The sequence below is a fragment of the Onychostoma macrolepis genome, chromosome 11 (assembly GCF_012432095.1).
Source record: "Onychostoma macrolepis isolate SWU-2019 chromosome 11, ASM1243209v1, whole genome shotgun sequence".
Classification (NCBI taxonomy): Eukaryota; Metazoa; Chordata; class Actinopteri; order Cypriniformes; family Cyprinidae; genus Onychostoma; species Onychostoma macrolepis.
Window position 1 is genome coordinate 8,070,972 of NC_081165.1, and position 14,863 is coordinate 8,085,834.

Here is a 14,863-nt window from a genome sequence, read left to right on the forward strand (position 1 = left end):
ATTTTAGATCTGCCATAACGATTGACCTTACAAAAGTTTTTGAGCGATATGCTTTTGTGATATGTAAACATTTAACAAAGCGATGCATAATAACAGTACTTGTGTTTTGTCAAAGTACTGTACGGTTCAATACTGATCTTAATGGAAACAGCTCGAGCAGCTTATGTTGCTATGGTTACCTCCACAGGCCAACACGAATTTCAGCTTGAGAGCATCTATTTGGTGAAAATGTGAATTTTAAGTAACTAGTAATCTAACTTTTGTGGTTTGGAAATGCTGTTGAAACATCCCTTATGCAATACATAGAATTAAAACTGACTTGCAAATGCACACTTTTTAAAACTGCAAACTGCCGATAATTTGCATCCTGGTGAGGTGTTTCGGCCCACATACTCAAAAATCAATGTGTTTTTGCACGATGCCCTTTCAATAAAGCATTACACTGGTTGGTGTGATTGAGTTGTGCAAAACGTGGAAACGGGCACGTGCCAAAGATTTCTCATCTCATCTCTGGCTGCCAAAAATGAGCCTTCTTATTCGCATTATATGCAGCAATTACCACCCAGTAGGAAACAAACAATATGCACACATGAATTCCAAGGCTGTTTATGATTCATTCATTGGTTGCGCCCTTGCTGATAATATGTACAGTGAATAAGATCTGAGATATGGAGATTAGGAGAGGACTCCTTTCATGGTTTGATGTTTGTGACATCAAACAGAGTATCCTAACATGATTAGTACAGATTAAACCGGAACTCTACTGCTGTCTCCACCGATAAACTTATGACTGAAGCTGTGTAACTGTGTCAAGGAAGCTCAAATAATAAGCCTACCCTGTTAAAACCACTACGCTGGACTGAAGGAACCAGCAAATCGAAAGATAATCTGGGCCAGTGAAGTCTTGATTGTGTTACCGTTTCCTTGTTTTCAGCGTTGTGTTGTGTTGAATATTTCATGGGCTGGAGCTGAACACTGCATGGTGGACAGCAGCCCAGTCACAACTGGACCCAGGTGCAGCGCTGGAGACTGGGTTTGCCAGGAGTCACCGGAGATCAAGCCAGAGGTCAATAAATGTCACCTGTGTCTTTTAGCCGGGTTAACGATATGCAGAGAACACGGGGCGGTCAGGTTTGTTTACGAAGCAGAGGGAGTTCAGCTTTTCAGAGTTCAGATGACTTCAGTCTCTGCTGACCGTGACTGTCTCCACCTGCCTCAGTGAGTTTGTGAACTTTAAAAGTAGAACACGATTTGTCAAAACACATTTGTCAGTATTAAAGCAATAGTTCAACCAAACAAATGCCAATTCTCACATCATTTAAATGGCAGATCCTCGGGAAATACATACATAGCTATTGATTTCGATCATCAGTGACATGGCATGTAAATTAGGGATGCAACGATACCATTTTTTCAGATCCGATCCGATCCAGAACATTCTGAGTATCGGCCAATTCCGATCCGATACCAGCGCAGTTTTGTTTTTTTTGTTTTTTTAAATCAATGTATACTCTTTTGTGTGTTAAACACAATCTATTAGACAACTTAATTTTAATGAAAAAATAACATGAAACAATATATAGGGGCTGTGTAAAACGTTTGGTCATGCGTTTTGTAATATAAATCCGATCGCTCAAACCACTTCAGGAGGTGGTCTGGGCCGCATTCCAGACAAAACTGGACATGTGTAAATGCATCTGGTTTTTGAAACCACATAATCTGGTTGCATCTGGTTTTTGAAACCGCTAATTTTACTCCTCCCAAAATGTAAAAAATAATAAACGTGTGAGACCGTGTTACAGGCTATTACATTATAGTCAGATATGACTGCGCTAATGCAACACGCATCGCCGCGGACGAGTAGCTGAGTATCTCTTCAACAAGCAGACGCGCAAACTGCCGTGAATGAAACTGAAAGTAAGACACAGCCAGACACTCAACACAATCTTCTTCATTAAAAGTAGTAAGACAAACTTATCTTTCCAGTGCTGATGCCGCACGCTCTCCTATTGCGGTCTTTGATCTTGAAATGAGCTGATAATTAATAAAATGCAGCGCTTATATTTTTATTTCGTTGACGTGAACTTCGTTAAATTTAAATATAGCGCAGGAATGTTTTGCAACTATGTGGCCAAGTGTAAATAGAAACATTTGAACAAATCTGATTGATATCCGATCAGCGAAAACGTACATGGAATGAGGTGTAAAAAGGCCCATTCATAATCTATGACAAAAATACTATTATAAACTAGGTTAGTGGATAATTTAGCACCAAAAGTTATTCTAGAAAAATCATGAGTGCAAAATTTTATAAACTAAACATTTAGTGAACTAAACTAAAATAATTTAGTGGGGAACCAATAAAAGTGAATATGTGAAGGACTAAATCTGGTAAAATGATACACATTGCTCTTTGTATTGTTGTAAAATACATTAATGAAAACAAGTAAATGTATTTATTTATAAATATAAACTACAAAATTAAAAGACATTCTTTTAAATGTAGATTGCACAGTAATGAAGGCAGCAACATATGATAGAGGAGTCCTATCTATCATATGTTGCTGCCTCCTCCATTACTGTGCTATACATTAGATTATTAATAGCCTTGATAGGACAGAACAAGAAACGCTAAATAATCTTTCATTGCGCAAAAGCATTATAATACGAAAAGCTCCAATGCAGAATGATGAGCTTGAAGCAGAACGGAGTCACAGCGTGCAGCTCCGGATAAAGAAGTTCAAAGCACAAAGGAAAGAGATATTGATGCGTAGCTTATTAAATCTGTGCGATAGTTTATTGAGCCTTTTCTTTTAACAGTTTTAAATTTGAGTTATTGTGCACTCTTGGAGAGAGTTTCATCGTCTTGACTGTCGTAACCGAACGTGACAGTTTGAATGCTGAATGGAGGATGACAGAGACTCAGCGGAGAGAAGAGTTTACTTGAGTTTAACGACTAAAATATTCATCCGTACCTCACATTAAACTATGGAACGGCTTCAGAACACTTGGACTTTGACTTTATGGCGCTTTATAATGTTTTTGTACTTTCTTGGGGCTTAAAAATAACACAGAATAGTATACGCACAATATCGGATTTGGATCGGTCTCGTCTGACCGATACCCGATCCGCAGAAAATGCCAGTATCGGAGCCGATACCGATATGGAGTATCGGATCGATGCATCCCTAATGTAAATTACTTCAATATCAGTCTGTTCAAGACATTGCATGGCTTCAAAATAAGTCATTTTGCCTATGATGCCTATACTGGCAGACCCTCTAGAAATGCAGGTTTCACATAAAAGACATCAAATGCTATTGGTTCCGATCATCATTGAAACCTGGTACAAAATGTCTTGACGTGTCAAGTTTGAAACTTAACTTAAAATGACTTCAATATCAGCATGAGATAGCTTCATTTCTTGAAATATAGTGCACAAGTCATATTGCCAACTTTTATGATGCCTAAGGGTGAATCAATGATGGCAAAATATTCATTTTCGCATGACCAAACAGTAGCCAACTGGCTCTCAAAGGAAATGAGAGCATCACTAAAGTAGCGCACAAGCCGTGCTGTTATGAGTAATTAATGACAGGCAAAGACTTAAAGGTCATGGAGGAGCAATGTACCACATTCTTCAAGGAATCTACATTGGGGAACGTGTTGAATTATATGTGCACCATTCTTTCATACGCACACAATACTCTGATGGCTGCCTCGTGCGGGTTTGTTCTCTGAAATTTGTGTTTATGTAAGAGCAATTCAGACTGTGAGCAAGCCTCCTACACCCTGTTCTAAAAGCAGTAGCTCTACCTGAGAACGGCTTCAGCTCTAGTCAGAAAGAAGTTCCATCTCAAATCCCACATCTTTCCCTCTTCTCCACCACCACCACCCGTTTTTCCACAGCCTCCACACACACATTGTGAATAAGGGTTCACATTACCATTATCAGGGTTATGAAGTGGCCCACACAGAATCTGCACATGCACAACAATTTGACAGAAAGCTCCAGAGACCTGCAGAACTGGGACGCCCGTCGTTCACAAAGTTCTACAGAATCTCCTCCTCTTCTGGACACGCCCATATATTATGGCTTTTGTATGTTGCTGCCATGCTATTCACTTAAGACTCATAATTTTAAAAATATGTTAAACGAAAAAAAAAAAAAGTATCTTATGCTCACCAAGGCTGCATTTATTTGAACAAAAACAGTAAAAACAGAAATATTGTGAAATATTATTACAATTTCAAATAACTGTTTTCTCTTAAGTAAGGAATACTTGACTTTGGTGTGTTGAATGCACACCCAAGGTGGTGATGCAGCCATGACGCAAGGAGGAGTAGCTGGGTGTGCAATATTTTCCAAGAATTCAATGCACCAAAGTCAATTATTTCACTTATACTACGGTTACCACACCTCAAGACATCAATCAGATTATATATTTCAAGACATTTGTCCAGTTTTTGTACTTAAAAGGCTATTTGGAGTAGGATTAATTTCTTACACATCTCATCCAACGGCTCCATTGCTAATTCCAAAACGTCATTTTAGACCTAGTAACAGAGGCAGACTGCAGTTAATAACTTAGTTATTAGAGAGAGAGAGAGAGAGAGAGAGAGAGAGAGAGATTAAGTGTGACTCTTGCCTCTCTGAATCTATGCGTCACTCTCAAAAGTGTTCGGCAGCAATGTCTCTACTAATAGTGAAACTTTTAAGTTCATTTTCTTCATGAACAGCGTTGTTGTTGTTACCTCGCTTGTGATAAGTCATGTAGTTGTTAAATTGTTACTGATAAAATCGTCAGAGAAGCGCTAACAACATTAACGTGCATGTTAATGATTATGTGCATCTGTGAGGGAGAGAGAGCAGGAGAGATAGAGCATGTGCTTTCCGTACAAAATAAAAACCATGTAAAGGATCTGCTGTTTTTATCCTATTGGTTACTATATTTATTTGTTTGGTCAGTGTCGTTGTGGGTTTTGATTCTTTTGCTGTTTTAGACGGTAAGGACCTTTAAAATACCTGAGATCATTTAGCAAAGTGATATGGACATGTAATGCGGTCAAGGCCTGCCTGGAACTATGTTCGCCGTGTGTTTCCCTGAAAAAAATTGCACACCTTAGAATGTTAGTCAGCCAATCAGATTCAAGCATTCAACAGCCCTGCAGCGTAATACATCTTAAACGGTAGTTTATTATTGTGATGCAAAACTGAATTTTCTACTCCGGTTTTCAGTGCCATATGCGCCTTTAGAAATCATTTTAATATGAAGTTTTTTTTAATTTATTTATTTATTTTTTAAATCAAACTGTGCTTCTTAAAGTGTTAGTTCACCCAAAAATGAAAATTAGCAAATGAGCATTTTGTTTGAGATATAATAAAAGGACACCTTTTCATTTATGATTTGTTGTGAGAAATTTTGTATTGTGAAATCAGTATAATGAATCGTATCGCACTGTGAGTTGAGTGAATCATTACATTCCTACATATTACTAGTTTTTGCTGTGGCATCGAAGTAAAGTGTTCTTTAGATATGTTATTTAAAATTTTTATGAAGAACCATTTTTTTGCTCATCAGAAAAATTATCCTGATCCCATTCTCTTGAACTAACATAAAATACTAAAATAAAATACTGTCATTCAGCTGTCTAATTTCTAACAGTTAATCTCAGTTGCTCACCACCTGCTAAATGCCCAGGTAATCTAAAGCTAATATGAACCTCTTTGCAGCCCATTTTACTTCTGTATTATGAAGTATTGATTAGTATCCGTCTGCAACACTGCTGAAACCCTCTAGCTGAAACTTAAGCACCCTTGGCGACGTCAGCTAAAATGAAAATCCTTTCAGAGGCAGAGCAACTTCAAACGTTTTGATGAAAGATTATGAAAACAAAAATTTCCTTTACAATTATGTGCACTAATAAATTTTGCTCAATGAGACCAGAAATGTGCATTAAGAAAGTAAACTGTAATTGAATGAATGGATATTTCCAAATGATTAAGATTTGTCTCTCTGAATGGGAGTACTGCTTGACAAAAAGTAAACGGCTAAAGGTTTCAAACCATTTCTAGGCAAACAAATGCAGTCCACACCATCAACACAACACAAATTATCATGGAGACGAATAAAAGCATTTTTTTATGGTGGAGCCCAGCCGGAATGCATAAATCTATTCCTAGAGCGCGAGGAAAACAGACATTCTGCCGCCAGTGAGAATCTACACGTTCTTAAAGTGCAAACATGCAAGCCTTAATTAAACGCTATCAGCACCGCACAGAGAGCAGAACATACAGCCATCCATCCTCAGTTCAGAAGCTGGAAAAAAAAAAAAAAAAACCTTATCAGAGTGAAGGGTTACACATACTCTCTCCTCAAGCCTTAAATAGAAATGCACATGTGAGACGGAGTGTTTATAGTGCTATTGTGTGGCTTTGTAGAAGCAAAGGCTGCTGTTTGTTTCTCACAAACATTCATCAGGCATTATTTCATGTGGGAGTGAGTCTGAACTGAAGGTAGTATCAGTTATAGTGAGATCCAGAAGTGCAATAAAATCTCTCAACACGCCTACTCTTTAACGCCTTAACACTTTAACACTTATTGCGCTGTCTTACATCTCGCAACACTTTGAGTTCAGAACTTCCAATTATGTTTCGCAGATGCTATTTAAGTACATTTGGTGAATGTCAGATATACAAGTCATTTTATAAACGCTTTCCTGTAGCTCAAATAGTAGAGCATGGCGCTAGCAACGCCAAGATCATGGGTTCGATTCCCAGGGAAAGCAAGAGCTGATAAAATGTAAAAACTGTAACTTGAATGCAATGTAAGTCGCTTTGGATAAAAGCGTCTGCTAAATGCATAAATGTAAAATGTAATAAACACCGCAGATTGTTTCCAGGGAAACCTTTTATATTAAAATCTACACTCTTGGAAACAGATAGACATTATTTTGTGCTAACCAAACATTTTTAAAAATCACAGAAATCTTTGAAATCAACCTGCAGCCAGTCAGCTACAATCAATTTTAATAATGCTAATGGTCACAGAGCCTCAAAAGCATGAATCATCTGTACGCGTTAATTCCAACGATAAAATGTTTGTTTTTGCACCAATGCTGCGTTATATATATGAAATTAGGTTGCAAACGCATTTCATGTTGATTTTTCGTCTAAATAGATTTGTTTTGCAAAATTAAGGACAGATATAAATAAAGAGGTTTGCAGCCCATTTTGCATCACCTAGCTCAATAGGATCTCCTCTACAAAACCATGAGCCTGTTTTACTCAAATCATTAATTGAATCCTGACCAGAGCCATTTTAATCTGTCCACACAGCTAAACTGAAGCATCTCCACAGAGAGCGCGGATAAGATGATGGCAGAGATGTCAAGCGACTTCAATCTACGATATGGCATCATTCCCAAATCTCTCTTTGTCTGTTGTACTGTGGAGAGCGACCAGAGTAATACTGCACGATCTGGACTGTGAAAGTTCCTGGTTAATTGAAAGCCCCCCTCCATTCCTCTCCTTACAATGTGCCCTGTCTGCTTCGATTCATCTGGGCAGAATGAGATTGTGATTGGAACTGACTAAAGAAAATTACACTAGGTGAGACAAAGGTGCCGGTCTGCCAGAGTGAATCCCAGAAAACAGGACTGGAAGGACTTTTGTCCCTTAGGGAGCACAAAGTAAAAGCTAATCATACTGAAACACACATTTATTTTTCCTGGAATGGGAAAATGTGGCATGAACACCCTTCACCTGCAGTTCTTTACCTATAAAAATAAAAGGTTCCAAAAGGGAGTTTTTGTAGCAATGCCATAGAAGAACCATCTTTTGGTTCCCTATAGTAGTAAACAACTCTTAAAATAATAATTGTTAGTGTGAACAATTCTTTTTAATAAACCACTATAAAAAAAAAAAAATTTAAATAATAAAAAAAAAACTTTTATGCAAAGGAAATATTCCATTGATGGTAAAGGTTCTTCATGGAACCAATGAATGGCAATAAAGAACCTTTACTTTTAGGTCTAACACTTAATGCACTTATCTCCCTCACTGTGGCAGCCAGGGTTCTTATGTTAATTTATAATTTAACAGTATACTTTAATCAATCAAGGATGCATTGCATTGATCAAAAGTGACAGTAAACAAATGTATAAATTACAAAGGATTTCTATGCCAAATAAATAGTGTTCTTCTGAACTTTCGATTCATCAAAAATCATGAAAAGGTTACATTTTCCACAAAATACTAAATAGCAACAAATATTTATACAACAAGATATCCATTACTACACATCTTTTCATAAGCATTGTTCAGCAGTGCACATTATTCCAACAAAAAATAATGTTCGTCTTTGCAATATTTAACCAAAATAGAACACTAAAAAGTACATTTTGTGCAATGGAAAGATTCCATGAATGTCGAAGGCTATTTGTGGAACAACTGATGCCAATAAAGAACCTTTATTTTAGTGTAGTAGCCAGAAGCTTGTTTTCTGTTCATAGCACGTTCATTATATTGCATTAAAAGTGGTCTGTGATGTAACTTCCTGTGCTGAAGTTTCAGATTTTTGAACCTTGAGTGCAATGGCCCACTTCTCCTACCAACAGCTCTAGGGAGTTAATATGGCACATCATTGAAACTCACCCTGACAAGAGTTCAGTGCTTCCCGGGCTGTTTCTTCCTCTGAGTATTTGAGCACAGTTCTCAAATACACATAAACAAACCCTCAAAGAAGCTCTAAGACACTGCCCACAGTCTTTCATCACATATACATGAACTCTCCGTATGTTTAAAAGCACACATTCATAGTAGCATTTGGTGGGGCTCGATTCAGTCGCTCCGAGCATCATTAGAGAAGATCAGCTCAATGTTCTAGTTTATCCACACAGACCCAAATCCTCTGGCAGAAGATCAGATGCTGACCTTGCAGTCAATATGGGGGGCTTCTAAGAGCCGGAAGGATCTTTGACTATTGGCATGGGGAGATCACTCTACGACCTCAATCTCGAGACAACAGAAGGCGCTGGTATCAAAAACTGCTTGCCTCAGAGAATTTAGAACAATGGAAAGAAGGTCCACAAAAGTAGTTCTCATTTTAAAGGCATAGTTCACCCAAAACTGCAATTTATGGCATGTTTACTCATGTTTACTTATTCTTATGTCATTTTTTCATTCTCTTCTCTGCATTTCTCTTCTTTTCTAGCTTGCTACCCAATCTAGCTTTCTATTAAATTTGGCCCAATATATTACAAATACCAGTGACTCTTTTGACAAATTGCTTTTGGAACTTTCCAATATACAGGGTTCGTACACATTTTTACCAATACAATTCCATGAATTTTCCATGACTTCATGACTTTTGAGACAATATTCATGACCTAATGTTCCATTATTTTACAATAAGAATAAAAATCTGTTCAAATGATCATAGCTTATGTTAACTCAAATTAATGACTAATGCTATTGTTTGCTTTCTTGTTTTAGTAATAAGTACAAGCTGCAACTGCGCCAGACGTTACTCCACACAGAGAACATATCACATCACTGAATATTAGCCTATCATTTATTTAACTCCGTTAAACGCAGGACCTGAATTTAATTTTGGAAACTTCTCTTTCGCAACGGTTTACATTCACTTAAGAAAAAACCAACAGTGCTTATGAGGATACTCGCCAGGATGACCTTTTTAACGTCATTTTGTGTATATTTTTGCCGCTTAAAAGCAACAAGCTGCGCTTTAGAGCCTTGCATTTCAGCTGAACCCGACGGGCCCTGACTTATTTATGGCTTTGGGACAATTTTCACGTCATAGCTCAGACGCAGGCCAGGCATCGGGCTTGTTTTAGGCTTCCTCCTTATTTTTATATTTTAGATATTCATCAGTTATTATGATGATGAAAAGGATTTGCCGCGCTGGTGGAAACAACACGAGACCGTGCTACCGCGACTGTCAAGAGCAGCTCTGACGGTGTTTAGTGACCAGCCAGCAGCAGCGAGTGCTGGAAGAGTTCCGCCTTAAAGCGCACAACGTAATAAAGCTTCTGCTCAAGACCAAACTGCGTCTGATTACTAGACTAAGTTATCTTTTGGGTTAATACTGTCAAAATACACAAGATTTACATATAGACTCAGTTGGTTATGTCTGAAATGAAAGTAAACGGTTGAGAAAAAAACGGATTGCCTGTATATTAGATGTGTGCAGGTCTTAAAGGGACAGTACTAAACATGCTGTCGACTGTCATTAAAGGGATAGTTACAATACAATTAAATTTCTGTTTTTATTTACTTACTCACATGTTGTCCCAAACCTGTATCAATTTCCTTCATGCGCTGAACTTAAAAGAATATATTTTGACGACTGTGGGTAACACTTGCTGGTCCACTTTTAATTTGATAGTAGCAAAAAATACTATAAAAGTCACTGTGGACCAGCATCTGTTTGGTTTTCCACGTTCTTCAAAATAGCATATGTGTTCAACAGAAGAAAGAAACTCATTCAGGTTTAAAACTAATTTTGAGTGAGTAAATGATGGTATAAAAATAAAACACTATGACATATTTGACAGAAAGATGACAATTTTTATTTTTGGGTGAACTATTCCTTTAATGTTAATAAAACAACAAAACAAAAGAGAGAAAAAAAAAATCACTCACTGCTCTTGACTGAAAAACTGTAATACAGTTGCTTTAATAGGAATCAATCTATATAGTGTTTTTATTTTTATATTTGTTTGTTTTATTTGTATAATATGTGTATTTGTAATGTGTATTTTGGTTCTTATTTTTTTAATAACAAAGATAAAATAATGAAAAAGATCATCTTCACCCACTTTGAACTAAACACTTTTTTTATATTCTGTTACCTTGAAAGGCTTTGTCTTTATAATAGGGAAATTAGTTTGGCTGTAATGCTCAGACAACTTGCAATACAACCAACATGACAAAAAATCATACTAAAATTGTGAATCATGAAAAAAAAAAATGAAAAAAAATGTGATATGATATTTTGACATATCGCCCAAACATGGAGACTTGGAGAACAGTTTATGGTAACCATTTCTTTCAATCAAAAAAAAATTAAACAAAACAACAACCAAAAAAAAAAAAAAAAAAAAAAAAAAAGAAAAGAAAACTAAAACAAAACAAAAGAAACAAATAAATGAAGTTGCACAGAAAGCACCGTGAAAAAACATTCCTCTTTTGTTTTTAATGTGTTCCAACATTGAGGATTTTTTTTTTTAAATAAGAAAATGAAGTTTCAAGACAGTGACATTGTATGAAATAACTCATAATGAGTGCATAAATGAATAGATGAAATTATCAAGGTCTAGCTAACTCTCTCGCTTTACAGAAATGAATATTAAGCTTGACATAAATTGGAGCCTCTGACAACAATCATTTTACAATCCTGATTTCAAATAGGAAGGAAAGATCACACGCCTCCATTAAGAGCTGTTATTAGGATTTTTCTGCAAAAGAACATGACAGCTGAAAGCAATCTGGCAGTGTTTCCAGCAGTCATTATGTAAATTAACAAATTAACAAATACTTCCAGGTCTGTTGTTGACGAATGCAGAAAATATTACATTTGAAATATAGAAAATGAAACAGAAAAATGAACTCCTAATGGAAATAAAAAGGCATCAAATTACATAATGAAATTATGCAATACTATTATACATTATGAACACCTAAGAGAACGATTCTGAGACAAATATGTCAGCAGTAAATTTTTACACAAAGCTCTGGGATTTTCATGGAAAAGCTGATAGCAGCAATGCAGGAATATGAATCTAGTTTGCCAGTGGCTCAATTGGGTTAAAAAGATTGAGAAAAAGAGTATTCATTATTCTTCAACAACTAAAGCTGCAATTTACAGAATCATTTAAAGAGTAATAACCAAACTGATGGGGCTGAAATCATTATATCCAATCAAAGCACTTTGTTGAAAGAGCAGAAATGTATATATGCACCAACATATGCTTATTATTATGCTATTGAGCTAAATAGGATCATTCAGCACTGTCTTTAAAAAATAGTCAAAATTATGTGAATGCTACCATTTGTTTTCCCCTAAATTGTGTACAAATAACATACACATTTACCACAAGTAAAATATTTCACATTATCGGATATTATCCTACAAGCTTTACAGTCAAATAAACTCTTCTTTCATTATATTAGTTTTCCTACCTATACTTCATGCCAGTTCTCATGCTTTGGTCACTTGAAGAAGGGACGCTCTGGACGGACAGCTGCCCGAGGCTCCTGGCCACCATGGCCACGGCTTTGAACTTGCTTCGGGTACCAGTGCTTGGACTGTTAGCGTTTTGTCGATTGAGCCTGTCATCTGTGCTACGGCTCATGGACCGGTGGTCCGTGCAAACAAACGACACCTGCATCCTGTCTCAGAGGATGCACGGTTATCACAGAGAAAATTCAGTGAAAGAGTGCAAAGGGTCGCCAAGAAACAAAGCCAAGTCAGCCAGATCCAGATCCTCTGGAGAGCAAATTTAAAAGTTCCTCGGTCTTGCTGGACTGTGCAATGCGCTGCGACTCGTGCTCTGAGAATATCAGGAGGGCTGATCAAACTGAAGCTTGACTCGCTCAACTAGACAGGCAAAGAGCTTATAAAGCGATGCCCGCGACTCATTTCACTGCTTCCCCGACCGGTACATGAAGTTCACAGCTCGATTATCACGTAGCCCGCTGCTCAAGACCACCTGCACGGCTCCCATCTCACATAAGAAAAGTCCTAATTTATTTCCTTTCTCAGGTTCAGCGGTTTTTCTTTGCATTCAAATCCTCCGATCAAAGACGCTGCATATCCAAACACACTTACTGGTTTCTTTGTAATCTCAGCTCACTGCTTCAGAACACTTGTGAGCGCCAACACTTGAAGCAGACTTCAAACATAAAGTAACAAACTGACGCAATGGATAAGACGTCTTCTCATGCCTCCTCCTGTGAGCACTGTATCTGACAGCTACTGAGATACCTCAAATGCACTGGCGCTCCTCCTCCTCCTCCTTAGCGGAGATTAAACTTACAAGTGCATTCAGAGCACAAGACACAAAGAGGCAGAGCGTGAGTGAACGAGTACGAGAGGGTGGGAGGAGCAAACAGCTGAAAGAGAGAGTTCAGAAACACGGAATGTGATCGAGAAAGAGAGAGAGGGAGTGTGGGAGGGTTTGCTATGAACTGATATTTATTAACGTTTGTACTAATATTTGCTACACTTATTTGCACTGCTTTCATTGCACATGGCTAAGCTGCAAATGAAATAGATGTTTTACTCTTGATGTGAAAATCATATTCATTTTCTCCACAGGTTTAGAAATAACGTACACTACTATTTAAAAGTTTGGGGTTGGTAAGATTTGTATTTGTTTTTATAAAAATTTATCGTTTTTATAAGCAAAAACATAGTAAAAACAGTAATATTGTGAAATCTTTTTACAATTTAAAATGGCTGTTTTGTATTTGAATGCGTTTTAAAATGTAATTTATTCCTGTGATGCAGAGCTGAATTTTCAGCATCATAACTCCAGTCTTCAGAAATCAGTCTAATATGCTGATTTGCTGCTCAAGAAATGCATTTTAAATTATATATATTTGTGGAAACCCTGATACATTTGTTTTCTTTGCTGAATATAAAGTTCAAAAGAACAGGATTTTTTTTAAAGCTTCTGTAACAATATAAAAGCTTTTGTCACGTTTGACCATTTTAATGCATTCTTGCTGAATAGAAGTATTAATTTCTTTTTCTTCTTCAAAAAATGTCTTTCAATAATGCACTGCTATGAGATCCGTTGTTGTTATGTAATAACACATTCCTCTGTAAAAGTCAATGTGATTTTAACAACAACAACGAAAAGTTCAATTGCAGAACCTTTGGTTTAAAAAACAAAACAAAACAAAACAAAAACAAACAATTACAATACCCACAATCCTGAAGAGAAATTTGTTAACCAGAAAAGTCAATGAAACCAAAATCTGAGCAAAAGAGCTCAGAGCAGCCATTCCCATAAAGCATTGCAAAGGATGTATTTAAGGCACTCTGAGTGCATATATTTTGCAATAAACTTCCAATAATAATAATTTAATTCTAGTCAGTTCTTTTCTCCTGCACTGGCGTTTTTGATCAATTCTACACGATTTGTTAAATACACAGTATTGTATTTATCTTTTGCTGAGTTTGAAGTACTTTAATTGTGAATCATCTTTGGCTTATTTAAAAATCTATTTGAATGCCTATGGAGAAAATGAATAGTGAAATACCAGAACCAAATCTGTTAAAGTGAGTGTTCACCAATGCACTATGTTGCATATTTACACTTCTTGGTATGTCAGTAGAATTCTCTAAATTGAAACTACAGTTAGAGAATAAGACAGAAGATTGAGAGCAAGGGCAAGAGGTTTATTTGTACAGCTTGCAGCCGTCGTGGCTAGTGCATTATTAGGTCTTCACTCTGACTTAAAGCTGTTCAGTATTATCAAAAGAATAAAAGAGCAGAGTGCTGGGGCAGGCAAAAACTATTTCGCCCAGTGCACGACAGGATCTTTCATACATGCATGCAGTGCAGACATGTGTAAAATATTCATTATGCAACTTGATCTGTCTGAATGTGTATCAAAGCCAGGGGAGGCTGAAGCACATTACAATGCAACCGCTAAATCGTTATAGCTCACATGCCTGCCTGCCTTCCTGTCAGCTGTTAGATGCACACGGGGGAATATGTTTGCCAAACTATCACCTTCAATTCACGACAGCTCTCTTAACCCTTTAATATGTGCTGAAGAGTTCACGCATCATGAAACTTTCGTAAACATGGCTCAGTTGACCAATTA

At 36.9% G+C, this 14,863-nt stretch overlaps 1 protein-coding gene across 12 annotated transcripts in view; it reads right to left on the reverse strand.

Annotated features, from left to right (window-relative positions):
* The window catches only part of kcnab2a (potassium voltage-gated channel subfamily A regulatory beta subunit 2a), a 140,265-nt gene that overhangs the window by 34,423 nt on the left and 90,979 nt on the right, over positions 1-14,863 (reverse strand). The window contains exon 1 of one of the 12 annotated variants that reach the window (XM_058791609.1): positions 12,206-13,107. The exons of 10 other annotated variants lie outside the window; for them this stretch is intronic. In XM_058791609.1, the coding sequence (XP_058647592.1) occupies positions 12,206-12,414 (209 nt within the window). In that variant the 5' untranslated portion in view covers positions 12,415-13,107. Of the gene's footprint in view, positions 1-12,205; positions 13,108-14,863 lie in introns of those variants that run through there. One more of the 12 variants, XM_058791608.1, reaches the window with a different exon arrangement.